Source organism: Phyllosticta capitalensis (genome assembly GCF_038381095.1).
Source record: "Phyllosticta capitalensis strain CBS 128856 chromosome Unknown BKA78scaffold_8, whole genome shotgun sequence".
In the NCBI taxonomy this organism is placed as follows: domain Eukaryota; kingdom Fungi; phylum Ascomycota; class Dothideomycetes; order Botryosphaeriales; family Phyllostictaceae; genus Phyllosticta; species Phyllosticta capitalensis.
In genome coordinates, this window is record NW_027117446.1 from 273,076 (window position 1) to 296,483 (window position 23,408).

The 23,408-nt window shown below is 53.8% G+C and overlaps 9 protein-coding genes across 9 annotated transcripts; 7 read left to right on the plus strand and 2 right to left on the minus strand.

Annotated features, from left to right (window-relative positions):
* Positions 1 to 1,171: 1,171 nt before the first annotated feature.
* Positions 1,172 to 2,068, plus strand: BKA78DRAFT_354690 (uncharacterized protein; the record flags this gene model as incomplete). Its single annotated transcript, XM_066891778.1, has 2 exons — positions 1,172 to 1,670; positions 1,728 to 2,068. 2 exons carry the CDS (start codon positions 1,172 to 1,174, stop codon positions 2,066 to 2,068), a joined length of 840 nt encoding a protein of 279 aa, XP_066741654.1.
* Positions 2,069 to 5,417: 3,349 nt separating this feature from the next.
* BKA78DRAFT_228515 (uncharacterized protein) lies at positions 5,418 to 5,621 on the plus strand (the record flags this gene model as incomplete). The annotated part of the gene is made up of 1 exon (XM_066883731.1): positions 5,418 to 5,621. A coding segment is annotated over one exon (204 nt), but the record flags the coding sequence as incomplete, so codon positions are not given.
* A 781-nt stretch (positions 5,622 to 6,402) lies between these two features.
* On the minus strand, positions 6,403 to 7,406 carry BKA78DRAFT_297505 (uncharacterized protein; the record flags this gene model as incomplete). Its single annotated transcript, XM_066886775.1, has 2 exons — positions 6,403 to 7,083; positions 7,155 to 7,406. The coding sequence occupies 2 exons, from the start codon at positions 7,404 to 7,406 to the stop codon at positions 6,403 to 6,405; spliced, it is 933 nt and encodes a 310-aa protein (XP_066741656.1).
* A 757-nt stretch (positions 7,407 to 8,163) lies between these two features.
* BKA78DRAFT_171884 (uncharacterized protein) lies at positions 8,164 to 10,594 on the minus strand. The gene is made up of 2 exons (XM_066883257.1): positions 9,095 to 10,594; positions 8,164 to 9,026 (listed from the first exon to the last, which is right to left on the minus strand). Exons 1-2 carry the CDS (start codon positions 10,142 to 10,144, stop codon positions 8,283 to 8,285), a joined length of 1,794 nt encoding a protein of 597 aa, XP_066741657.1. The 5' UTR covers positions 10,145 to 10,594; the 3' UTR covers positions 8,164 to 8,282.
* Positions 10,595 to 12,317: 1,723 nt separating this feature from the next.
* On the plus strand, positions 12,318 to 15,659 carry BKA78DRAFT_254449 (armadillo-type protein; the record flags this gene model as incomplete). The annotated part of the gene is made up of 2 exons (XM_066884904.1): positions 12,318 to 12,508; positions 12,581 to 15,659. 2 exons carry the CDS (start codon positions 12,318 to 12,320, stop codon positions 15,657 to 15,659), a joined length of 3,270 nt encoding a protein of 1,089 aa, XP_066741658.1.
* Positions 15,660 to 16,323: 664 nt separating this feature from the next.
* On the plus strand, positions 16,324 to 17,305 carry BKA78DRAFT_171934 (uncharacterized protein). Its single transcript, XM_066883258.1, has 2 exons — positions 16,324 to 17,012; positions 17,062 to 17,305. Exons 1-2 carry the CDS (start codon positions 16,686 to 16,688, stop codon positions 17,200 to 17,202), a joined length of 468 nt encoding a protein of 155 aa, XP_066741659.1. The 5' UTR covers positions 16,324 to 16,685; the 3' UTR covers positions 17,203 to 17,305.
* A 1,334-nt stretch (positions 17,306 to 18,639) lies between these two features.
* BKA78DRAFT_319778 (uncharacterized protein) lies at positions 18,640 to 19,738 on the plus strand. Its single transcript, XM_066888888.1, has 2 exons — positions 18,640 to 19,055; positions 19,111 to 19,738. The coding sequence occupies exons 1-2, from the start codon at positions 18,726 to 18,728 to the stop codon at positions 19,561 to 19,563; spliced, it is 783 nt and encodes a 260-aa protein (XP_066741660.1). The 5' UTR covers positions 18,640 to 18,725; the 3' UTR covers positions 19,564 to 19,738.
* Positions 19,739 to 20,682: 944 nt separating this feature from the next.
* BKA78DRAFT_171941 (uncharacterized protein) lies at positions 20,683 to 21,412 on the plus strand. The gene has a single exon (XM_066883259.1). The coding sequence runs from the start codon at positions 20,762 to 20,764 to the stop codon at positions 21,266 to 21,268; it is 507 nt and encodes a 168-aa protein (XP_066741661.1). The 5' UTR covers positions 20,683 to 20,761; the 3' UTR covers positions 21,269 to 21,412.
* An 873-nt stretch (positions 21,413 to 22,285) lies between these two features.
* Positions 22,286 to 23,407, plus strand: BKA78DRAFT_319780 (uncharacterized protein). The gene has a single exon (XM_066888890.1). The coding sequence runs from the start codon at positions 22,351 to 22,353 to the stop codon at positions 23,134 to 23,136; it is 786 nt and encodes a 261-aa protein (XP_066741662.1). The 5' UTR covers positions 22,286 to 22,350; the 3' UTR covers positions 23,137 to 23,407.
* The last annotated feature ends 1 nt before the right edge of the window (position 23,408 follows it).

The window sequence follows — 23,408 nt, forward strand, 5'->3', positions numbered from 1 at the left end:
CCTCTTCAGTCAAGACGTACTACCATCCGTTCAACATTCCGCCGCAATGGTGCTCGGCAATAGAGTACGTTGGCACCAACGATGTCTGGGAGATCGCACCTGAGGGCAGGATGTATTCTCTGGAGGGGTACATCAACATTGGAAAGCCGGGAGAAGCAAAGTTGTGGGTGCCCCAAATCTGCGAAGACTTCGACTTGGACATTCCGTAGGCCCACAAAGGCTATGCAGACTTGCGGCAAAGGTTTCTGTTGCTTGGCTCTAGCATCTGCTCTGATTCAAGACGTGCGCGTCTACACTCAACGGAAACCCCAATCAGGCGCCAAAGTGCGTGCTGTTAGCTTTTAAATGCGTCCAGTCATGGCAAGCTGTTGCTCGCGACTTCGTTTGCCGATGCCCCTTGCTTACTTTTTATTGGTCTTGCTTCCACTTGCTTGTGTAAATGGTCTCATTTTGCTGATCGCCATAGCTTCAGGAAAGCTTCTGCAAAAAGATTTTCAGGCCATCCCGTGTCGCAGAACTCAAGAATCTCATTTGCTTGTTGGGTGTGAAAGGAGCATTCTGACCTTGCTCGCGGTGTATTGCGTCATAAACAGAAATCCTCACGATGAGTTCCCTGGTACTGACCGCCTTAGGAGAGTTGCAGCTTTGACATGGGCAAAAGTCGGAAGAGGTACTTTAGCCAGTACGCAGAGGTATCAATTCTTCCTATATTTGAGCCTCCAACCTTGGGCAATGTACTAGCCAAAGGGCTCTCTTGATATTATATAGTTTGAACCTCAGTGGAAAGATATAGAAAGATCAAAGTGGTGGTGAATATTTTCACACCACCAGAAACTAAACCCGAGACCTTGGTTGGTAAGTGTACATGCTGAAGACGGGCCATTTGATGTGAATTAAGCTTTGTGAATACCCAGAGCTAACCCAAAGGGTTAGTTGTGAATTGGCCCGAGCTCTGCGTCTACATGGTCCTCTGCCTTCCCTTCACAGCCATCCTTCTTCCTCTCTTTGGCCACCAACCTCTGACGAGTCTCCTCCTTCGAATTCTCCCGGGCCGGAAGAAAACTCGTACTACCATCAATCAACCCATCGACCCCGTACCTACCCTATCACTGGCGACCCGCGCTTGTTCAACACCATAGTCGTCGAGCCAGATCACACTCCACCAACCGCCATGGCAGCCGATTTCGTTGAGCTCTCGAACGAGCTTCTCTCGAAGGTTAGGGATTGTGAATTCCTAAAGACCCAGGAGCTCCGTCGTCTCCACCCGATCCTTGTACAGCTGCGCAGCGAGAACGAAACCCTCACTACGAACCTGAACACTAAAGCGCCCACCATCACTCCAGCGACTCTACAGATTCTCAGAAAGGTTCCTCTCAAGTGCTTTGTCACCCCAGCGCCCGGTCTCTTCAACGAAGTCATGCCTCGTCTCGCAGACTACAAGATCACTTTTCAGGACAACTTCCATGGTGATCAACGATTCAAGGAGGTTATAAACATCTTCGAACTATTCTGTAAATCGGAGCAAGCCCTCCTCCAGAGCTTTGAAGCAGTCAAAACGCTTGCCAAAGAGGACCAAAGTCTGCGCACCAGGCACCTCCTGCTGTCGTCTGGCGACCAACTCGCGGAGTTGGAAAAGTCCAACGGCACTCTACCATGCCTCAACCTCTTTAGTACGTACCTCCACACCTGTTTTATGGACAAAGCCGTGATCTAACTCTGTTCCGTAGTCCGACGCGTGCCGTTCGAAGTTCGCGAAGAGCTCGTCCCCGATAATGACACCTTTCACGCCTACGAGGAGTACACGCATCACCACAAGCATACTGAATTGGTGCTTGAACAGCTCATTCAGAAATCCGGCTATGCCAACGTTTTCTACCACCCCTTCTCTGAGCGCTATGTCCCGTCCCTTTGGGCAGACAGAGTCCCGTCGACCGCCATCTCGTGGAGGAAGGCCGAGTCAGGAAGAATGTATCAATGGGAGGGAATGGTGAAGGTTCAGGAGCCGGGCGATGCGGGTGGTGTCCGGTGGTTCCCGCCGCTGCCAGACGGCGCGTTGTGGAAGTATTGACAGTTGAATGACGATCTGGGGCGACCGTTGGGTTAGAGACTTGGTTGGGAAACTCTTTACACATCGGAAAATCGGAAGAAGCTTCCTGATTGCCACTATGGTGTTGTTGGGCGGCTAGAATAATCCGAGTTTTCCTCTTACGGTTGTCCATTTGCATTGACTTGGGCTTCTTTTCACCTTTACTTGCGCGTTGCCCGCACCAAATTGGCACAGACAATGCTTTGAGAGTGGACAGGTCACAGTACACCGCGCGCCCTTCTATATCTAAAGCGACGATACCTTCTCTGGAAACGACACAGCCTAGGTGGCGCTGGAGAACGCGCTATTGCTGAATCCGCCCTGAAAAAAGACCCCACTGACGCATCGCGCTCACGACGAGTCCCGGTTGGCTTTCGAAACACAGTCTGTGGCAGCGACTTTGAGATCATTCACTTCTTCGCCGAGCGACCATAACTGTCCAAATCGCAACGCCGCTGTCCGCAAATGCCCTCAGCGCTGTCAATGCTTTCTAAAATCATCTGTTCAGCCCGAAACATAGTCCTGTCATCTCATTGATCATGGGCGGAGACTCACGATCACGACCGGCCTCAAAACTTGCCGGGCCAAGTACCCCTGAATCCAAGCATCTCACCCCTTACCCCTGAATAAGTCCATCATCCAAAGCACCACACGAACTTCACAGAAGAATGAAGATTGTAAGATCAACAATGGCCTACTTTTCTTCTGTACTGCTTGACTCTGTTGCGAAAAAGTTTGGGCGGAAGAGTCGCTTACCCTCGGTCGCCGACGCGCGCCGGAAGACGCACCCTTGTACTGCTCTGATGACGTCAGAAGTGACTACGCCGGAGCGCCCGAACCTCCATCTTCATCACAAGGACCACCCAATGCTGTCGGCTAGGATCTGCAGCTGAGGGTTCTATTTGCCACCCGCTTAATCTCCCATATACGGTTAGCGCAGTTCTGTCCAGCCTTGACTCCGCTCCATCAACTCGTTGTTACAACTGCGGTTGGCGAGATGAAAAATGACAAAGACACTCTCTGCGCTTGATACTCCGGGGCTAGTGCAATTCTCATACAAACGGTCGGTCAGTGGATTCTGCCATTTTCGCAAAAAAGGCTGGATCCCACTCTTGCCGGGTGTGTGAGGCTCTATCTGCAAGCCAAAGACTCGGCAGCCCCCACAATGAAGCTCAGTCAGCCATGGTCACACAGCAGGCTCTTCTGGGATAAAACGGAACAGTAGCCGCTGCTCAGCTCTCGCGACACAAGGCCCTTCTTTCCTTCTTTCCTGCCCGTTTCCGCCTGTCTTACTTTGAATTCGTAGTATGGCCACGATATGGACCCCGCCAGCATAGTTGGACTCTTTGAGTTCGGCCTCAGCTGCGCCGGTGCCATCTCAAAAGTCATCTCCGACATCAATGGTGGCGCTGAGGACGTGCGAAAACTGATCAACCGAATCGAAACAACCGTGTTGATGGTGAAACAGCTGGATCGAGTAATCGACGAGAACAAGCGTACCAAGAAATTCGACACGTTCGGGATTGGTTTGGCGAAGAGCCCGCGAGAAGAGTGCGAGCATATTCTCACAAAATTGAGACCTTTACTTGTAAAGTCTGGAGCGACTGTAACAGCAAACATCAAACCGGGCCAATTTTACAAAATTCGCGCAGCAGATATCGAAAGGTCAACCTTTCGTAAAGCAAACTGGGCCAGACACAAAAGAGAATTTGATGAGGTGATAAACGAGTTGGAAAGGGTTGAAATCAGTATTTCGATAGCACTTGCCGTGTACAGCATCCCTGTGGCATCCGACGCTGACGACAAAGAAAAAGGCTGGCGAGAGCTGGTCGAGCTGTTTCAATACCTCACTGATTCTGGCAAAACGCTTGAGGGTGTACTTCCCCAATCGCTGGACAGCAAATCACTCGCTGGACAAGTGCCTGAAGCACAAGATACTGAGACACGACGAAATAAATCACGGTTGCTTGGGAAAATATTTGCGTCGCCAAATGCAAAGACCAATGAAAGCCATTCCGGAAAAGGAGACTCCGGAAACGACAACCTGGAACCAGACACCTCAGAGTCAGAGACCTCGCAATCAGACAGCTCGGATTCAGAAAGCTCGGGATCAGAAAGCTCGGATTCAGAAAGCTTGGGGTACACGGATTCAGACAGCTCGGAACTGCAAATCTCCAGAATGTCTTCAGCGAGGTCATCGATCAGAGGGAGTGCTACAGCACAACCACAAGTACTCAAAGAAAGCGAAAGCGATTCTTCCTGGTATCGCCTCCTCCGCAGCATGTTGCAACAGGAGTTGGGTCGCTCAAGAGATCAGCCCAGTCCGAAAAGATTCAATTCAGACAGCATTCCATGGATCTTGCATGACCAGGATAGACCAGATGGCGTCGCGCTGACAAGATCCTTCTTACTGAGTAAGACGGAGTCTGGAGCGTGGACTTCCCGCGACTGGGAGTACCCATACGGCGAGCTCTTGCGACGTCTCAAACGCAGAGGAGTTGTACAAGAGGCATTGCGCGCTTTCGAGGGACTCCCGCAGCCGTGCAAGGACCTGATGACCAAAATCTCGGAGGATGACACCAAGAACTTCTACTGGACTACACTACTCATTGATCCAATTTCAAATGGAAAGAAACCCTTGGCTGCCCGACTTTTCAGAAGGGAGACACCACAAACCAACAATATCTCCAGTGTACTTGCAGTGCTGAAACGTTGCAAACAAGTTGGTAGCCAAGACCGCGAATTGAAGACTGCCGTACAAGAGCTTGGAGCATTGATATCTAAAGAAATCCGCACACAAGTCGATGATGCACGAACGCCGATCGTGATCAGGGATACCGGTAACACAGCGCTGACCAAAGAAATCTACGACAAGACGCTGGCCGAGGATAAGGCTGCAGAAGAAGAGGCCTTGGCTGATGGCCAGGCTCTGGCTGAGGTTGACGATGAGGTGGAGGAAGAGGAGGAGTCTGAAGCTAAGGTTGACGATGAAGTGGAGGAAGAGGAGGAGTCTGAAGCTAAGGTTACTGATGGTGATGACGCACTGAAAGAGCGCCTGGTTGGTGAAAACGCCGAACAGGCCAATGAAACAGCCAAGGCCGCAGAGAGTGCAGCTGAAGAGAAGAAACGAAGTGATGAAGAACACATTCGCCAGCTTGAAGCGATCATCACAGAATCTCGTGATAACCAGAAAGTTGGTGAGGACAACATGCTCCAGAAGTCAAGAGAGGAGGATGAGAGCAAGGCAGAGGACTCGACCAGGCCAAGGGAAGAAGCCGAAACCAACCTAGCCGACAGGCAAATGCCAACAAACGAAGGCGTAAAAGCACCGATCAAGCTCCAAGACCCGATTGGCCGAAAGTTCAGCTTCCCGTGGCATCGTTGTAAAAGTTGGAAAGACATGGAGGAGCTAATCAAGTCGGCTTTTGTGCGCACAGATGGCCTAGGCCGGCGCGTTCATGACGGACATTATCACTTAGTTGGACCAGACGATGAGATAATCCTGCCACTAATTTGGGAGGATGTCGTCCAGCCCGGCTGGGCCATAACAATGCATATGTGGCCTATGGAGGAATCGGTACCTCCACCAGTTGAGCCCCGAACACCCATGGCCGAAAAGTCGAAGGAGAATGACCTGCCTAAAATCAACTCGGGCGAACCACTGCAACAGCCCCAGAAAATTCCAACGTACCCCAAAATTCACAAGAACGATCTAGAAATTGCGACGTTGACATACTTTGGGTTGCCTTGGCAGTATGACAAAGTAAGCTGTTCCCCCAAACCGACTTTACAGTAGAAATACTGACATAATCGCCAGACTGACAGCAACTACATCATCGTTCTCAAGTCTATGCACCACGACGAGACTGATGTGCTGTTTGAGCATACTAAAGCGTTGCGACAGCGCACGACGCTGCGTATCGAGGCGCGGCCGATGGCGTTCGTGCGGGCGCGTCGTGGCAAGTCGAAGAAGCCGAATGCTCCATTGCCGGCTGAAGATCTCGCCCGAATGGCGATGAGGGCGTATACGGGGCTTGAAGACTTGGTTCCTGGCGGCTCGGAGGACAAAACTGAAAAAGAAGTGTACTTTTAAGACGCTGTGACGCCTTACGCCTACAACAAGTGTCTTCATTCCAGTATCTATCCAGTCTTTGGTATCATCAGTACGCATTGAAGCAGACACTAAGACTTCAGTCTCCTCCTTTTTCAGCATTCTTGCAAGTCAAAGCCTCCCCGTCATTTGATTCTGCCTTACGCTTCCTGAGAAGCCTTTTCCCTTGCTCGGAGTGTCATCAGTCATGCTAGACACGCTCATTCTAACGGTGGGATTGCGCCATCGCAGCATCAAGATCCTCCGCGACGCCACACCAGTGGATTCTCCAGTCGGCGGGGCCACTGAGATACCGTAAGACGCAATTCTGGGAGACCTCGCGGATCGACGGCTCGAACGAGGTCTTCTCCAGCTTTGGAAATGCACCGACGCTGACTGTAAGAATCTGGAAGATTGGTCCACGATAACCGTAGCATTCAGGGCGACATTCGAACGTAATTCGACGGAGGTTGTGGCACTCTGCGAGCAGCGAGGCCCAGTGTTTATCCATCGTAGCTTTCTCCCATTCGTTGAGCTCGAATCGCAACGGTCCAGCGTAGCTGGCACGTCCAAGCGGGCCGAGGGACCTCAGAAATGCCAGAGCCTGCTTGTCTCCGGACAGGGAGAACCGCTTCGAGCTGAGAAGCATTGGAAGGGTCTCGTTAAGGCTCTGGCGATTGACGAAAGGCAGAGCAGATCCACCACTAGCCGTCTTGTTCAAGCGAGCCAGGAAACGGATTGGGTTGATGGTTCTCTTGTAGCGAAAGTTCTCGTCGTGAGGGAGCATATCCTGGAAGACGAGTTCATAGATTGTGTTGCGAAGCTCTGCGGGGAGGCCGAAGAAGTTGAAAGTGTTTCCAAAGCGGCGCTTTGAGAGAACGAAGTCGAAGCTTCCGGGACGCGCGACCTATCATGAGAAGGCCCTGTTAGCACACAAACATGTAATTAGGCCTTTTGAGGGTCTCGGGGCTGACGCACCGTCATTGGCAAGAGGTTCTCAGTTCCTGAGCCGAAGATCCTCAGCGTTCCCGACGCGTCGATCTCCATCTTGAGCTTCATGTCGTTGCCGATGATGTTGACCGTGAGTTCTTGTCCACTCGACAAATTCAGGTTGACTTTGCTGGGAGATGACGCGCGAGCAACTTCATCGATGTCTTCAACAGGCGATTTGTCGTCCTGGGCGTCGTCATTGCCACTGGATGCAGCGACTGCGTCTTCAAGCGGCGCCATGGTAGCAAGGCTCGTGCAGTGGATGGAGGGTTGCGGATCCAATACGCAGGGAGAGGGGAGGGGGAGAGAGAGTGGGAGAGAGAGTGGGAGAGAGAGTGGGAGAGAGAATGGGAGAGAGAACTTGTGGGTCACGGAAGAGACAGAGAAAAGGGAAGCCTCGTGGGTCGCGGGAGAGTGAATGCGACATCCACCTCCACCTCCCTCGAGAATTCGTGTGACAACAACATTGACAAGGCGACGATCTCGGCGCGCAGCTGCGTTGTGGCAGCCTCTCTGAACTTGCACCTTTAAAAGCTTGCTCGACGCTTTCTGCTGCGCAAGAAAATTGGAATAGATCCGCCAGAAAGTTGGCCCCTTGCTAAGAGGACGGGGGATGGATTTTTGCCGAAGTATATAGTGTCACAGGAACAATCGACAGACTTTCCGCGTTCACCTGAGCCAAGTCAGTGTATGTCTTGGTCAAGAGAGACTGCAGGCCGGAGAGCTAGAGCAGTCTGTGTTGGCTGTGATGGCATGAGGGAAGCGGGTAAGTAGCAGTCAGTGGCTGATGCGAGGTGCTTCTCGTGATGACTGCAGAAGGCGGCTGCAAATTGTGGAGGGATTCAGACAGGATGGCTTTTACTTCAGGTGCAAATATCAGCTTTCAACCAAGGAGAAGCCTCATCTCTGCCACAATTCCTGTTGGGGCCTGCGGTATCTGTGTTGGCACCTTGCAGGCATGGCAATCACTTGCAAATCGCACGTCACTTGGAGAATTGGCCAGAGCATGAAACATGTGATGTTTATCTGCAAATATCATCCCATGCTGCTTTATCCTAAGCTAGCAATCTTAGCAGATGTTCCCCTCGTATCTTGCCAGACGGAACTTGGTGGAGCTCACAACCGATCTATCCATCTATCGAAAGCTTCGTCGCACTTTTCAATGAAGCGGTTTATCTTCTTGAGAAGACGGTAGACGTAATCATCATGTCGATCCTTCTGTTTGAACCACAATAGGATTTCATGAAGGAGTCCCGGGTCGTTCGGTAAGTACTCAGGCTTCTTCGAGTCCCAAGGATAGCCGCGAATCTGCTTCAAGTATGGAAATTTTCCATGTCCTTGAACCATGAGTTGAAAGCCTGCGTTATCATCCGATGCGACCAATCCATCATAGGGTATAGGGAAGCCGAGGACTTGGAGGTTGCAGCATTCGGCGAGTAGAGGACCCCACTGCGACCTGGCTTTGGCGTCGCGCTGCCAAGAACCAGTAATGATGTGTACTGGTCCGGTGATGGCGAGACGGCCATGGCAACCAATGGATTTCAAAAAGGCCAACAGCTGTTTGTCGCCCTGCAGCCCAAAAGCTCTATTCTCGAGGAAGAACTTCGCGGTCTCGTTGAGGATTTGCCTGTTGACAAAAGGTAGACCGGCTCCACCAGTTGCGCGCTTGTTGATGCTTGCGTAGAACTTCGGAAACTTTTGGACCCTTTTGTACTTAAATTTTCCATATGCAGGAGACTGTTCTATGAAGACGAGATCATAGATTCTGTTGCGAATCTCGCCTGGGAGACCAAGAAAGTTGAAAGTGTTGCTTGAGCGGCGCTTGAAGAGGAGGACGTCGAGTTTATCAGAGTGCTGGACCTGTGTAAAAGATAGACTAGTGAGCGAACGCGTCTTCGGATCTGCTCAGGAATCTGGGTCCGGCTTACCATCATGGGCGAGAAACCGTCAGTTTCTGAGGCGAAGATCCTGATCTTTCCCTGGCTGTCGTGTTGAATCCTCAAGGCGACGTTGCTGCCATCCATTCTGACCGTGAACTCCTGTCCAGTCGGCAAGACACCAGTAGCTCCACTGAGGGATGATTCGCGAGGAATCTGCTCATCGATATCCTCGACGGGTTCGTCATCATCCTCAGAGGCGATATCATTGATGGACTCCTCACCATCTCCGGAGGCGGTGTCGTCAATGTCGTCAGTTGACTGCTCATCCAGCTCAAACTCCGAGGCGTCATCGTCTGTGTCATCGAGAACCTCCTCATCATCCTCAGAAGCGTCGTCGCCACTGGCAGCAGCATCCTGACCGCGAGACGGATGAATGATCATCGAGTCGTCTGGGCCAGCGAAAAGTGAAGGTCGAGGTCCCGCAGCGACGCCGCCGTCAACGTCCTCAGCCGCCATGTTGCCACTGGCAGCAGCACCCACATCGCAAGGTGGATGCACAATCGTCGCGTCGTTCGGGCCAGCGAAAAGTGAAGGTCGAGGGCCCGCAACGACGCCGCCGTTGACGTCCTCAGCCGCCATGTTGCCACTGGCAGCAGCTTCCTGATCGCCAGACGGATGCATGATCATCGAGTCGTCTGGGCCAGCGAAAAGTGAAGGTCGAGGTGCCGCAGCGACGCCATCGTCGACGTCGTCAGTCGCCATGTTGCCGCTAGACGCAGCGATGGAATCGCTGAGCGGCGGCATGGTCGAAGATCCGGTGAGGCTGGAGGTTGGTGTTGAGGTAGAGTGTTGGAAGCGAAGCAGAGAGAGAAGACTGATGGAGCAAGAGGGAAGGCGCAGGAGCCGAGCCCACCACGCGAGGCACCTGCCTAAAGATTGCGCGCGACGGGACAGCAACATCCGCGCAGTGTCTCTCTGCGAGTGCCTCTGCAAACCTGCGCCTTCGCAGCCTCTGCAAGATCGTGCCGTTGAAAGCTTGCAGGGTGAGTTCGCTGGCTCTTCCGTCGACGTATCTCCCAAGGCTTGTGGGAGATGCATGCGGTGGCTTACTGCTGCTCTGAGTAGAGGCGATCAACCTCTCTCATGCCTCAGTGCAGGTCTTTGAGTGTTGAAGGCGTCTTTTCGTGGCAGCTGGGCTGCATCCGCGCTACCAGGCCGGAAGTGGCTCAAGTCACATGACAGAGTGCTGAAATGGACATGGCCGCAAAATCTACTCTTCATCAACCTCATCATATGTTTTTACTTTGTGCCTACTTTGACTCCTTGCTAGAGCATCTGGTTCCTCGCACCACGGTCTATTTCTCTCGAGTTTGAGGCATAGACTGCCTTCCTGCACCGCACGGCTCCGGCTCTTGATGCAAATTGCGTTCTGTCGGTGATGACGTACCACACCAAGCCACAGTATGAGATTTCGAGATACGCTGCCTTTCTCCGAAAAGCCTGAAGATTCCTTGACTAGTGGTAGCCGCGAAGACCGCAAGGTTGACAAGGGCTGGCGGCGACCGAAGATGGTTCACGAGAAGATGTTGATGAGATACCACAAGTAAGCTTTGTGAGTCACATATCTTTGAGCATCACACCGCACTCTTTGACCTTTCCCAAAGTTTAAATCAACGTCAAAAACAAGCGAGAAAGGCAAACTAAGGAAAACAAATGCAGAAAGCATCGACCCACGCGATTCTTCGCGCACGGATGGGGAAACCCTGATCGTCGTGCAACAACAACCAAGTCGTCGTTGCAGTCATGCTGAGCTGAGGCTATCCAACAACAGCAAACACAGGCGGTATGACAGGAGGTTGAAAAAGATCTTTCACAGTCAGACCGCAGAGCGGCGACTAGCAGCGCCTTGACGGCCGAAGTGCGCCAAGGGGGCTGACTCTTATCTTAGCGGTTGCGGAGAAAATCTGGGGTAGCGATAGCGAGGCACGACGCCAAGCGCATGCAGCGGGCGAGTGTGATCGCGAGACGAAGAGAAATTTTTCAAAGAGGCTGGGAGTTGACGAGGGCGGCGTGTTTGCGACGAGCCAGGTACCAGCGCGTGGATATCAAACAAACGGCTGGACAGGACGGTGAACTACGGCAGGGGCAGCGTCGAAACCCTGCACGCTTCATGCGCAGGGGAAAAACAAAAAAAAAGTCGGCAGTGGTTGACGAGCCGAGGAGTCCAGGCACGAGGCGGGCGACAGGGCGGCAGGGTCGCCTTTCGGAGCAGGTGCCGAATGTCAAGCAGACTGTCGAAGTTTGAAGGTCAGTGGACATGTTGGGCCCGGGAAATGTTCTGGAAGGGTTCAGTGGGTGCGTCGAATGCCCTTGCGGGTCAAGTCGGTGTGACGATAAGCATGGGATGGTGTTGGGGTGCGGGCTGAACCGGGGTGGGAGAGGAATGCAGCCTTGGTCAAGATGCTGACCGGAGCAGTAACGTCGTGAAGCAAGACGATGCAGCAGTTGGTAGAGAATCGTGATGTTGAGAGTGAGTAAAGGGACGCAAAGTCAAATCGAGCCACCTTCGTCAAGATTTCCGGAATGGGCGCGAGATGTCGACGAGGGAGGCCGGCCAAGGGGCCAGTGATGCAGTGGCAAAAATAGCTTGTCAATGCTACACCCAGCACGGCGTCACAATGAGAGGATGCGGATAATGAGTGAATAGATCTAGTAGTAGTCAGCTCGTTTTGTTTGTTTTGTTGGAGGTCCTCAGCGCGTGCCGGTGTCTGCGGTTTCAAATGGCTGCAGAGCAGATCCAGTAGTAGTAGGCGGTCAACAGAATCTGCGGTGCCCAAAGGAGGACGTCGAGCGAGGGCGAATCGGAGCGTGGTGGTTGTGAATGCTTGCACGTCTTTTTTCGCTGGTCGGTGCGGTCGCCGCCCGCCAGGCCGTCAGATCCCTGTTGTGCTGACTTTGCTGTGAATTTTTCTTGGGCGATAAAAGCCTGCCCACCCTCGCCCTCACCCGCCACACCCGACACGCTTCCTCTCCCTCCCTCTACCCACTCTCATCCTCTTCGTCGCGTCGCATTTCATTTTCTGGACGACGATAGAATCGGTCTGCTTCTCGCGTTGGGAACCAGCACCGTGGTGGCCAAGTCGCCGCTCTTGATACCCGAGCTCTCTATTTCCGCTTAGAGTTTTCACGGACCCACAAAGGTTTTCCTCTTTATAACCTCCGCCCCTCCGCCGACTTTTTCCTCCAAGCGCATCTCGCTCCAACCAACAAAATGGCTCCCTCTGTCGACGCCGCCCACACTCCCGGCCAGGTCAAGGCCGAGAACCAGAAGAGCGTCAAGGTCTTGGAAGAGCTTCTCTCCAAGCTCACCATCTCCAAGGCCCAGGACGAGATCAACGCCGCCTCCAACGACCTCGCCACCTTCATCAACGGTGACATTGAGGAGGGCGATGCTCCCACCCAGTAAGTCGCTCCAGACTCGAATTTCTGCGCCGGTCGCACTCTTGTTTCACCTCACTAACAATCGCCTCGCAGGGCTGTCGCTCTGCTGAAGAAGCAGCTCGCCAACAAGAAGGATGCTCTCGCAAGGGAACGGGCGCTGGACGCCATCCGCGCCATTGCGTCGCACTCGAGCGTCTCCCCTGCCGTCGAGCCCTACCTCGTCGCCCTCCTCCCCGCGACTCTGGCCGCCATTGGCGACAAGATGACCCCCGTCAAGAACGCTGCCCAGACTGCTGCTGAGGCCATCGTCGGCGCCGTTGCCGCCAACTCGCTCAAGGTCGTCCTGCCTGCCATTGTCGAGTCGCTCCGCAACGCCCAGAAGTGGCCCGAGAAGATGACGGACCTCAAGGCCATTGAGATTCTGTGCGAGAAGTCTCCTGCGCAGATGGGTTTCCGCGTTCCCGACCTTATCCCCGTCGTTTCCGAGGCCATGTGGGACACCAAGGCTGAGGTCAAGAAGGCTGCTTACGGCACCATGGAGAAGCTCTGCGAGCTCATCTCCAACAAGGATATCGAGCGCTTCATTCCCGAGCTCATCAAGTGTATCGCCAAGCCCGAGAACGTCCCCGAGACTGTTCACTTGCTCGGTGCCACCACTTTCGTTACCGATGTCCACGAGCCTACCCTCGCCATCATGGTTCCCCTGCTTGAGCGTGGTCTTGTCGAGCGCGAGACTGCCATCAAGCGTAAGTCGGCCGTCATCATCGACAACATGTGCAAGCTCGTCGAGGACCCCAACATTGTCGCCTCCTTCTTGCCCAAGCTCTACCCCGCCCTCAAGAAGAACTACGAGAACCTTGCCGACCCCGAGGCCCGTGGCAAGACCCAGCAGGCCATGGAGACCCTCGAGCGTGTCGGTAACATTGTCGACGGCAAGCTGCCCGAGGTTTCGCACGCCAGCGACGTTGCCACCATCCTCCCCGTCCTCAAGTCGATCGTCGGCGACAAGGTTGCCAAGAACGAGAAGTTTGAGCCCATCTTCGCCTACATCTCGGCCATTGCCGGTCAGCTCATTGACGAGAAGGAGTCTGAGCAGAGCATCTGGTACCAGAGCACCGCTCCCTACCTCGCCGCCATTGTTGGTGACGAGAAGGCCAAGGACGCTGCTGAGCAGCTCCGCAAGAAGACCCTGCCTGGTTTCGAGGACACCAACGAGATCAACTCTGACGAGGAGGAGGGTGAGGACCTCTGCAACTGCACCTTCAACTTGGCCTACGGTGCCAAGATTCTGCTCAACCAGACCCATCTCCGCCTGAAGCGTGGCCAGCGCTACGGTCTGCTCGGTGCCAACGGTTCCGGAAAGACCACCCTCATGCGCGCCATCAACAACGAGCAGGTCGAGGGTTTCCCCAAGCAGAACGAGGTCAAGACTGTCTACGTCGAGCACGACCTTGACTCTGCCGACACTGAGCAGACTGTCATTGCCTGGACCATGAAGAAGCTCGAGTCTGTCGGCATCAACAAGCCCGAGCAGGAGGTTCGCGACACCCTCGTCTCCTTCGGTTTCGTTCCCGAGCAGATTAACGGTGTCATCACCGCCCTCTCTGGTGGTTGGAAGATGAAGCTGGCTCTTGCCCGTGCCGTCTTCGAGGAGCCCGACATTCTGCTGCTCGACGAGCCCACCAACCATTTGGACGTCAAGAACGTTGCTTGGCTCGAGAACTACCTCAAGACCTCTCCTTGCACCTCCATTATCATCTCCCACGACACCAGCTTCTTGGACAATGTCATCCAGCACGTCATCCACATTGAGCGCTTCAAGCTCAAGCGCTACCGTGGTACCCTTTCCGAGTTCGTCAAGAAGGTCCCCTCTGCCAGGTCCTACTACGAGCTCGGTGCCTCCGAGATGGAGTTCAAGTTCCCCGAGCCCGGTTTCCTCGAGGGTGTCAAGACCAAGGCCAAGGCCATTGTCCGTGTCTCCAACATGAGCTTCCAGTACCCCGGTACCTCCAAGCCCCAGATTAGCGACATTACCTTCCAGTGCTCGCTCGGCTCCCGTATCGCCGTCATTGGTCCCAACGGTGCCGGAAAGTCCACCCTGGTCAATGTCCTGACTGGTGAGCTCATTCCCACCGCCGGTGAGGTCTACCAGCACGAGAACATCCGTATCGCCTACATCAAGCAGCACGCTTTCGCCCACATTGACCACCACCTCGACAAGACTCCCTCGGAGTACATTCAGTGGCGTTTCCAGACTGGTGAGGACCGTGAGACCATGGACCGTGCCAACAAGATCATCACCGACGAGGACGAGAAGGCCATGGACAAGATTTACAAGATCGAGGGTACCTCGCGTCGCGTCATTGGCGTCCACTCGCGCAGAAAGTTCAAGAACAGCTACGAGTACGAGTGTTCGTTTGCCCTTGGTGAGAACATTGGCATGAAGGGCGAGAGGTGGACTCCCATGATGACTGCCGACAACGCCTGGATTCCCCGTAACGAGCTGATTGCCTCGCACGCCAAGATGGTTGCCGAGGTTGACCAGAAGGAGGCCCTCGCCAGCGGTCAGTTCCGTCCCCTGGTCCGCAAGGAGATTGAGGCCCACTGCGCCCAGTTCGGTCTCGACGCCGAAATCGTCTCCCACTCGCGCATGCGTGGTCTGTCTGGTGGTCAGCGTGTCAAGGTCGTCCTTGCCGCTTGCTCGTGGCAGCGTCCTCACTTGATCGTCCTCGACGAGCCCACCAACTACCTCGACCGTGACTCGCTCGGTGCCCTGTCCAAGGCCATCAAGTCGTTCGAGGGTGGTGTCATCATCATTACCCACTCCGCCGAGTTCACCAAGGACCTGACTGAGGAAGTCTGGGCTGTCGTTGACGGCAAGATGACTCCTTCCGGCCACAACTGGGTCGCCGGCCAGGGTTCCGGTCCCCGTCTCACCGAGAAGGGTGACGAGGAGGACAAGTTCGACGCCATGGGCAACAAGATTGAGGGTACCAAGAAGAAGGCCAAGCTTTCTTCCGCCGAGCTCCGCAAGAAGAAGAAGGAGCGCATGGCCCGCCGCAAGCGTGGTGAGGAGGGTAAGTCTCCCCTTTACCTCCCTTTTCCCTCCCCTGTCCCCCATAGACCCCCTGACACTTCCTTGACCTCTTTTGACCTCTGTATATCATGCTGACTCATACTATAGTTTTTAGTGATGAAGAGGATTGAATTGATTAAACCATTCTCTGGTGATGCTGGAGTGGTAAATTTCAACTTCTGGGAAGATTGCATTCGGTTTACGAGTTTTGATGAGCTTTTTTTCCCTGGCGCGCGTAAGGATAATCGGATAGAGCAGGAAACAAGAACCTGCTGCGATAGACGGAATCAAAAAGTGATGCCATTTCAATTTCAAGCCTGCCCCTGTTCGTTGTGATGGTGCTGCGGCGCTGGGTGGCTGTCGAAGCGGAGGCGCACGTGACTGGTGACAGATTTCCGCCGCGCCGGCAGATCCTCGGCGAGTCTCTAATTGGCTGCAGTTGACTGCACCACATATTCCACCAAGGTGCTAGACTTCTTCAACAGAGTCCTGAGGTACCGTTGTTGCATTCCTAAGGAATTGAATCATCCAAACACTACTATTGAGCCTGAGAACTATAGGATCATGCAGGCTTTTCTACAGAGTTTCTTGCAAACTAATACCCTGCTTCACCTCAAACTTTTCTACACGCCGTACTTTCGTCATGTCTCGAAGGTGTGGCAGTCAGCGCAAGTACTTCTTGCAAGGCATCTGCCCGGCACAAGAACAGTCTTACTGTTGGAGGAGAAAGGGGGTTGGCTCCGAATGAAGAGATAGGCGCTTGAGGACCCTTTCGGATAGCTCCAGCGTACATGTAGGTGGTAATATCAAAAGTTGGATTTACTTACACCGTGCAGGTGCCATCCACATACTTCAAGCTACTGGCTTGCGTCGCCCGCTCGAGCCAGCAGCCAGATTCTATTCATCATATCGCGATGGTGTTGTTTGTGTGCAAGCAAACTTCCAGCGCAAGCAAGTTGTTCAAGGAAAGCACTTCGCATCTGCGTCTGACGCAAACCACACCACCAACACTCTTAAATTTCTTTGATTTCCAACAGGCCGACATCTCGACACTACATCTGCGCACGCTCTGCCGCCACAACATCAACCTCACCTCCGGCACAACAACCACACACACATACAATGTCTCCCTCCAACTCTCCTCCTGCCGACCCGGTCGCGCTCGAAGAAGCGAGGCGACAGGAAGAGCGCGTCCGCGAAGCTAGGGTGAATGCACTCCGCGTACTTCTCGACCAGGAAGCCGAAATCGCCGGAGCCATCGAGCGAGAGGAATGGCGCCGCGCCACCACGCTGGCCCTCGCAGCCCTGCGCAACCCGACGCTGCCGCTCTTCTTCCGCGGTGTCTACGAGGCGTACCTGGCGACCTTCCCTGGCCGTGAGCAGCACACGCGCGGCCACTACGACAGATGCCGCCAGGCGATGGAGAGGCTGCAGGCGATGGCGGATGCTGTGAGTTTTTGAGTCTGAGGTGAGGTCTGGAGGGTTCTAACGGTCCCAGGATCCGGATGCCGAAGAGCGGGGCGCGTATGACCGCGTCAGACAACTGCGCGGTTGCTTGGAGCGTATCGAAGAGCTCGAGAGGGATGAGGGTGAGCTGAGGGCGCAATTGCGGGCGCGGGCGCGTGCACAGTGGCAGTGAGAAGGTGCGGGCGTCTCCATGCTTGGGCGCACTCTCCAAGGCGTGGCCTTTCGTCGAGCGGCGATGACTTCGCCAGTCACTCCCGCTTGTCAACATTTCAGATTTTACTCATTATCAAACTCTTCGCCCACACACGATGTCCATTCCATTTGACCTGGCTGAGCAACCTGACCCGGAAAACGAAGACTGGCCAATCTCTCCGCGTGTCAAGCTCATGCTGCGAAGCGTGGAGCTGGCGGGCTTCATCATGTACTTGCAGGAAGAAGACTTCCTCGTGGCCCATCTTTTAGGACAACATGCTCTTGAAGAGGCATCTCTGCCTCTCTACTTCCGCTACTACTACGAGGGCCACATCGCGACTTTCCCCCACGTCCAGCCGCACGTCAAACAGATGCGCCGTGAGAGAGCTAGGACAGTGGGATTGTCGATCGTGGATCAGTGGGGCAGTCCGGATGTAGGTGGCATGCGAATTTTTTGATGCTTTTGCTGACAAGCGCAGAATGCACGCGACAGAAATGGCGTGTACAGCCGTTTCATGCAGGCCGCCGAGTCCATCCAGCTCTATTCATGGACGCTGGACCGACGTGCAGTTCTAGGGCAAGGCGAGCGCGCCCGTTCGAGTGACGATGCGGAAGGTGCGGCTGGGGTTCCCGACGAAGAGGCGCGCTCTGAGGAGCAGTCACGGCTGCATCCCCAGAACCTCACCTGTCTTGCTTCTGCCAATGCTTTCGAGAGATCATCACGCAACCGACACTCCCATCATGGACTACCCAGAAATCCCGCCAGACGACTTCGACATCCAAGATCAATTGCCGGAAGGAAGTGACCACCATGGATTTCAGGAGATTCTGCGGCACGTCGATGATGTTGAGATTCAGAACTGCATCCATCACGGGAAATACGAACGGGCTGTAAGCATCACCTCCACGTGCTTGCGAGATCGGGCGCTTCCTTTACTCTACCGATGGGCGTTTGAAAGGTACCTTACCATGCTCGCTTTTCATCTCCCCGGATGCCGAGAGATGAGCAGATACCATTTGAACAGATTTTGGGAAATGGAGGCAGTCTTTGAGCGGAAGATAGACCTTCTGGTAAGACACTTTACTCAAAGAGTGGGCTTTTTACTAACGAGGATAGGTGGACCTAGACGCAAAAATGAGGGCCTACGACAGAATGTTTAGCAAGCGCGAAGTCTTTCGGAAACTTGAAGAGGACATCGCTACGGATGATAAGCTTCGTTCGATGCTGGGAATCTCGATTGAAACACAACAAGCCTTGAAACCTCAAGCTGTTGACCTTCCAAGCCTTGTCCAAAACTTGCAATTTCCCGGGCCCGACACAGAAGAGCGAGAGCGACAGAGACCCAGCCAGAGCGACACCGTGGAAGGTGCGGGCGGAGTTTCCGAGGAAGAGGCAGGCTCAGAGGAGCAGTGACGGCTTACCTCTTCACCCTTTGTCGCTCTTTACTCCTGAAGACGCTTTCAACTACACAACCACCGATCTATCAACTCCCGCAGGCCATCATGGAGCGGCCTCTTTTTGCGCAGGGCTTCGACATCGAGGAGCAAGGCTGCAGCGGCACAACCACCGAAGAGCCACTACAATGGCTTTTCCGACTCGTGGACAACAACTCGATCCTGATGGGCCTCAAGCACAAGAATTACGACCGGGCGACCTCAGAGATCTACCGCTGGCTACAAGACCCAGCACTTCCCCTTCTCTATCGATTGACGTATCGATTCTACCTCTGCGCGCTGGCCATACACGTCCCAGGCTGTGACCGATTCTCTACATACCATTTCGCACGAGTCCGTTCATTGACCGACTACTTGTTGCAGAAGGCAGAGCTCCTTGTAAGACATCGCAAACAATGAGCAAGGACGGACTTTTCGCTGACGAGAATATTAGGACCCGGCTGCGAAGAACAGAGTCTATGAACGAATGGACAACATGAAGGATCACTGTCAACAAGCTCGGGAATACCTGATGGAGGATGACTCACGTCATCTTATGCCCCTGGAGGTCAGACTCGAGGTATACAGAGCTATGGACAGCGAGCCGAGGCTCATCAGGAGAACCCCATTCTACATGCTGGTGCTCAGAGAGCAGGAGAGCGACGAAAAACCTGATACATCAGCGCAAGATCGCTCGACGTCGTCAAATGGTACGCAGTCAAGCGAGCGACAGTTTATTCGTTTCATGCTGACGGAAACTTTCAGGCTCCTCTTTAACCAGCCGCCAATCCTCACGCTCTTCCCGGTAGCCCTTCAGAACGAGTCGATCGTGTTCCATGGCGCACTCCATTCTACAAACACGGCAAGAACATCATCAGGTCACTTTCAAATAATAGGCAAAGGCTGAGAAGGTTAGACCGAACATCTTTCACGTCACAAAGGGAACGTCGGCATCGGGATGCGGCTGTCATACTGGCAGTGGGTCTAAGGAAGTTTGTCAAGGCGCTGCCGACGATGCTCAATTATTCTCCTGGTTTGATGCGCGGAAGCATGTAGATATCGCAAGAATCCATAATTGTGGCTTCACACTCCTCATGAACCTCTGATCTGGTGTTTTTACCTTGAACTTGTGTCTGAAAGCCGTTGCACTCCATCCTCCCTACTCTGCTACGCACTTCCCAAAGTGGAACGCACACGTGATATGAGCATAGCCGGGGAGACTTCGGAGTTCGCTTAGCAGGCGCTAGCAGCACGGACCAGTGGGCCAATCTTGACCTTGAGCTCCTCTGCTCCATTCTTCCTCTCTCATCATCCTCCTTGTGAAGTCTTTTCACAGTCGGTAATTGTATCTGATACACAATCATGACGGGCTATCATGAAGTCGCTGCTCTGATTCCTGTCCAATCGCAATCCTTTCACGACGCGGATGCCGCTCTAGCATGCAGGCGACGTACCTCTGCGATGTCTTACTAAACAACACAGGCGCTGATGGCACACAGAAAGAGACTATCACGTCGATCGCAAGCTCTCCTCACTCGTGCGGCAATGGAAAATGAATCTGGTTGAGAGTTCGGATATTGCGAAGCGGCAAAACCACCACGGTAGCGAATTGAATGAGCCACCAATTCGCCTCACCAATTTCCCTTTCCCTCGGTCATCCAGTATGGAGCCATCGCTCAGATTATCTCTGTCGTCCGTCCGATTCTGAGTTTGAGATGGAGCAAGTCGTGCCGTGGAGGCCACATCGATTACAAGCTCTGCTCACTCATACGACAATGGACGGTGAAGCTGGTCGAGAGCTCTGCCATTGCGAAACGGCAAAACCAACCACGGCAGCTCATTTGATTCGCTACCAATTCGCTCGATTTTCCTTCCCTTCAGTCATCAAGTATGGAGCCATCACTCAGAGTATGTCCGTCGTCCGTCCGGCTCCAAGTCCAAGGTAAAGCAAGTCGTGCCATGGAGGCCAAACGCCAGGAGTGCTGTCTTTGCCATTAGTCTCTTTCGGTCTCCGGTCTCGATTCTCGCTTACCAGGTGGTGCTCCCTGCGATCATCTTCTTACAGCTTGCGCTGTACATCGAGCATTTGGTCGCGGACGCGTCGGATGTACTTGAATTCCTCGTACATCATCTGCTGTCTCTATGGTCGTCAATCAGCCTTCTTGTCCCGTCCTTGCTCTATTCAGGGGCAAATTCACGCCAGTTGCATCCGCTCGAAGGTCTCTGACGCTCTCGACAGCCTTCGACAAGGCAACGAGAGATTTGAGGCACGCAACAGCGTAGTCCCGCTTGCAAGCATGCTCCGAGAACTTGGACTGGGCGATGAACGACTCCCACTTGACGCGGAAGAAAAGCGGCGGCTCTGGCGAGCCGCAGAGCGCCTCAACTGCCAACTCGATCGCCTCTCTCTCGTTGCCGAGGTTGATCTCGTGATGGATGCGGGCCTCTTGAAGCAGGAAGTTGTAGGGCGCTGCACCAAATCCAAGGCCGTGGTTGCGCTCGGCACGTTCGTAGAGAACAACCTCCTTGCAGACGCCGTCGCCGTCGCCAGCTTCAGGAGAAGTGCCGTTGCCCTGGTCGAGTGGGACGTAGGAGTTGTTCTGAGAGATTGAATGAGACGTTAGTGGATCTTGTCGAGAAATGCCGGCTCGCAGCGAAAGAACGCCAACAGTTCTCCTGGCTCTGATGGAAACTCTCGGCCTCGCACGACCGGGAACTCTGCTTGAGGTTGCTTACCGACATGGCTGCTGCTCAGGGATGCTCTCCCCAATGGATCTTGTCTCCAATCACGGAACGCTGAAGGGTCGTTCAAGGTGCAAGAGAGCTCAGAGCAGAAGTTGAGAAGAGAAGGATTTCGGAGTGCCGTGCGGAAAGTGTGTACTTTCAGATCGCGGTGCTAATCAAAGAGGGACGGTGTTTGGGTCGGCGTGTCTCCCTAGCCCCTCTGCCCGCGAGTGCACCAAAATCACTGTGCCCAATCTTCCATTCACTGTGGATGGCCCGGCGAAGCGTCTTGGATACGACTCAAGATTAATCAGACTCACGATGTGGGAAATTTGTGCGCTTTGCATGTTTCTGAAACTACATCCGATCTCCGACAAAAGGTACGCATTGCGAGTCGAAACTGGTGTCACAAACACCTTTGCGGAGTGCCTTTGTCTTTAGGCCAACACAGTAGGCGACGAGAAAGATTCAAGCATTTTTGCGGCGCTGTTTACTTGGTTGGGCGCACATGATGAGGAAGTCGCCCATGGCAAGAAGAGGGCAAATAATCACGGGAAGAGAGCCACGCGCGCCTGGGTCGGTGACGCAGTGCCCTGCATGTTCCTTGCTTGCATAGAGCCCGAGTGGTTGCCTTTGCAGACATGCGGTCGGTCTTTCCCAAGAAATCAGCAACCCTGCAACTCCAACCCTGAGCAACGGGCGACATTACCATTCACCTCATCATCAACTTTCCACCAATATTGTCACCACCACCCAGTCCACAACAGTATCATCATCCCCATCGTCGCAATATCCTCGGTCGAAGTCGTCGAATCGACCAACATTTACAAGTCACCTCGCAGCGCGCCAGAGCTCGTTCGGCATGTCGACACAGTCCGAGGACACAACACGCGGTTGTTCCGTCGGAGGAAGATTCGCTGTGCTGCATGACAGACTCACCAATCTCGACTGGTACAGCAGCCTAGTTGACATGGACTACTTGACGACAGACCAGCAACTTGCGATTTTCATGTACATCTGCCACTCGGGATGCTCGTTCAGCGACCTCAGCAGAACGTACTCAGTCACGGAACCGGAAATACAAGAAGCATTTGAAAACACGCGCGACGCGTTGCTCTATCTCTTTGACGAATTCGTCAAGATGCCAGAGACGCCGGGTGGTATCAAGAATCCGGAGCTGCTGGATGATCCAAAGTTCGAAATGTTTCATACGACCATGGACCAGATCGTTGGCGTTGCCGCTGTATGTGGAATCGGCTCCTGTTCCACACAACCTGGTCAGACCATTTGGAACCCCACGACACAATACACAGGCCCTCAAAAACTTGTCTTTACCATGGATGTCCAGGGCAAATTCCTCTCAGTCTACGCACCCTACTTCGACAACACCATGTGCGACGATACCACTATCTACAAAATGGCCCGTGCCGAAGACTGCCTGCCAAATTTTGCCAAGGGCAAGTGGCTGCTCGCACCAACTCCAAATCTGATGCACAGCGATCTCAACCTCTTGGGAGCGTTTCCAGATGCGGAGTATCCGACGAACGAAGAAGAGCTCGAGAGTTGCATGCCACGGGACGGGCACGGACACTTCAACCTCTTCCATTCGCGGCTCTACCACGCACTGGTAGTGCGGCCATTGAAGGTTTCGTTTTGGACCCGCTTCAACATTTTCGACCTTCCAGATTATCGCGTGTCGGCAGACTTGTTCAAGGCGTGTGTCGTGGTGTACAACTTTTTCCAGCGTGAGGATTGAGCATGGTTGCTTTTGTTCGATGAGGGCGTGGAGCTGCTTGGTGTTGGTTCGGTGGCAAGACTATCATTCGCTGGCATAATTCCACTCTTCATGTATAATGGGAGCAAAGATTGGCCAAGAAAGCGAATTGTTGATTGGTCTCGCGTGTTGCTCTCGGATCTTTGCGATGTGGTTGACGAGCATCGGGTACCTAAGCGAGCACGGGGCTGGCTGTTTCGCCGTCTGATCTGCGCTTCACATTGATCTCTCGCCACCCCTTCCACACCGAAACG

What these genes read in the sequence shown, in the direction of transcription:
- BKA78DRAFT_171884 (XM_066883257.1), bottom strand. Translation starts at nt 10,144, where the DNA reads ATGCATCTCCCACAAGCCTTGGGAGATACGTCGACGGAAGAGCCAGCG. An exon ending in ACGGTTTCTCGCCCATGATG is followed by an intron (nt 9,027 to 9,094) that starts GTAAGCCGGACC and finishes TCTTTTACACAG; the next exon opens with GTCCAGCACTCTGATAAACT.
- BKA78DRAFT_171934 (XM_066883258.1), top strand. Translation starts at nt 16,686, where the DNA reads ATGTCTCCCTCCAACTCTCCTCCTGCCGACCCGGTCGCGCTCGAAGAA. An exon ending in TGCAGGCGATGGCGGATGCT is followed by an intron (nt 17,013 to 17,061) that starts GTGAGTTTTTGA and finishes TAACGGTCCCAG; the next exon opens with GATCCGGATGCCGAAGAGCG.
- BKA78DRAFT_319778 (XM_066888888.1), top strand. Translation starts at nt 18,726, where the DNA reads ATGGAGCGGCCTCTTTTTGCGCAGGGCTTCGACATCGAGGAGCAAGGC. An exon ending in TGCAGAAGGCAGAGCTCCTT is followed by an intron (nt 19,056 to 19,110) that starts GTAAGACATCGC and finishes CGAGAATATTAG; the next exon opens with GACCCGGCTGCGAAGAACAG.
- BKA78DRAFT_171941 (XM_066883259.1), top strand. Translation starts at nt 20,762, where the DNA reads ATGTACTTGAATTCCTCGTACATCATCTGCTGTCTCTATGGTCGTCAA.
- BKA78DRAFT_319780 (XM_066888890.1), top strand. Translation starts at nt 22,351, where the DNA reads ATGGACTACTTGACGACAGACCAGCAACTTGCGATTTTCATGTACATC.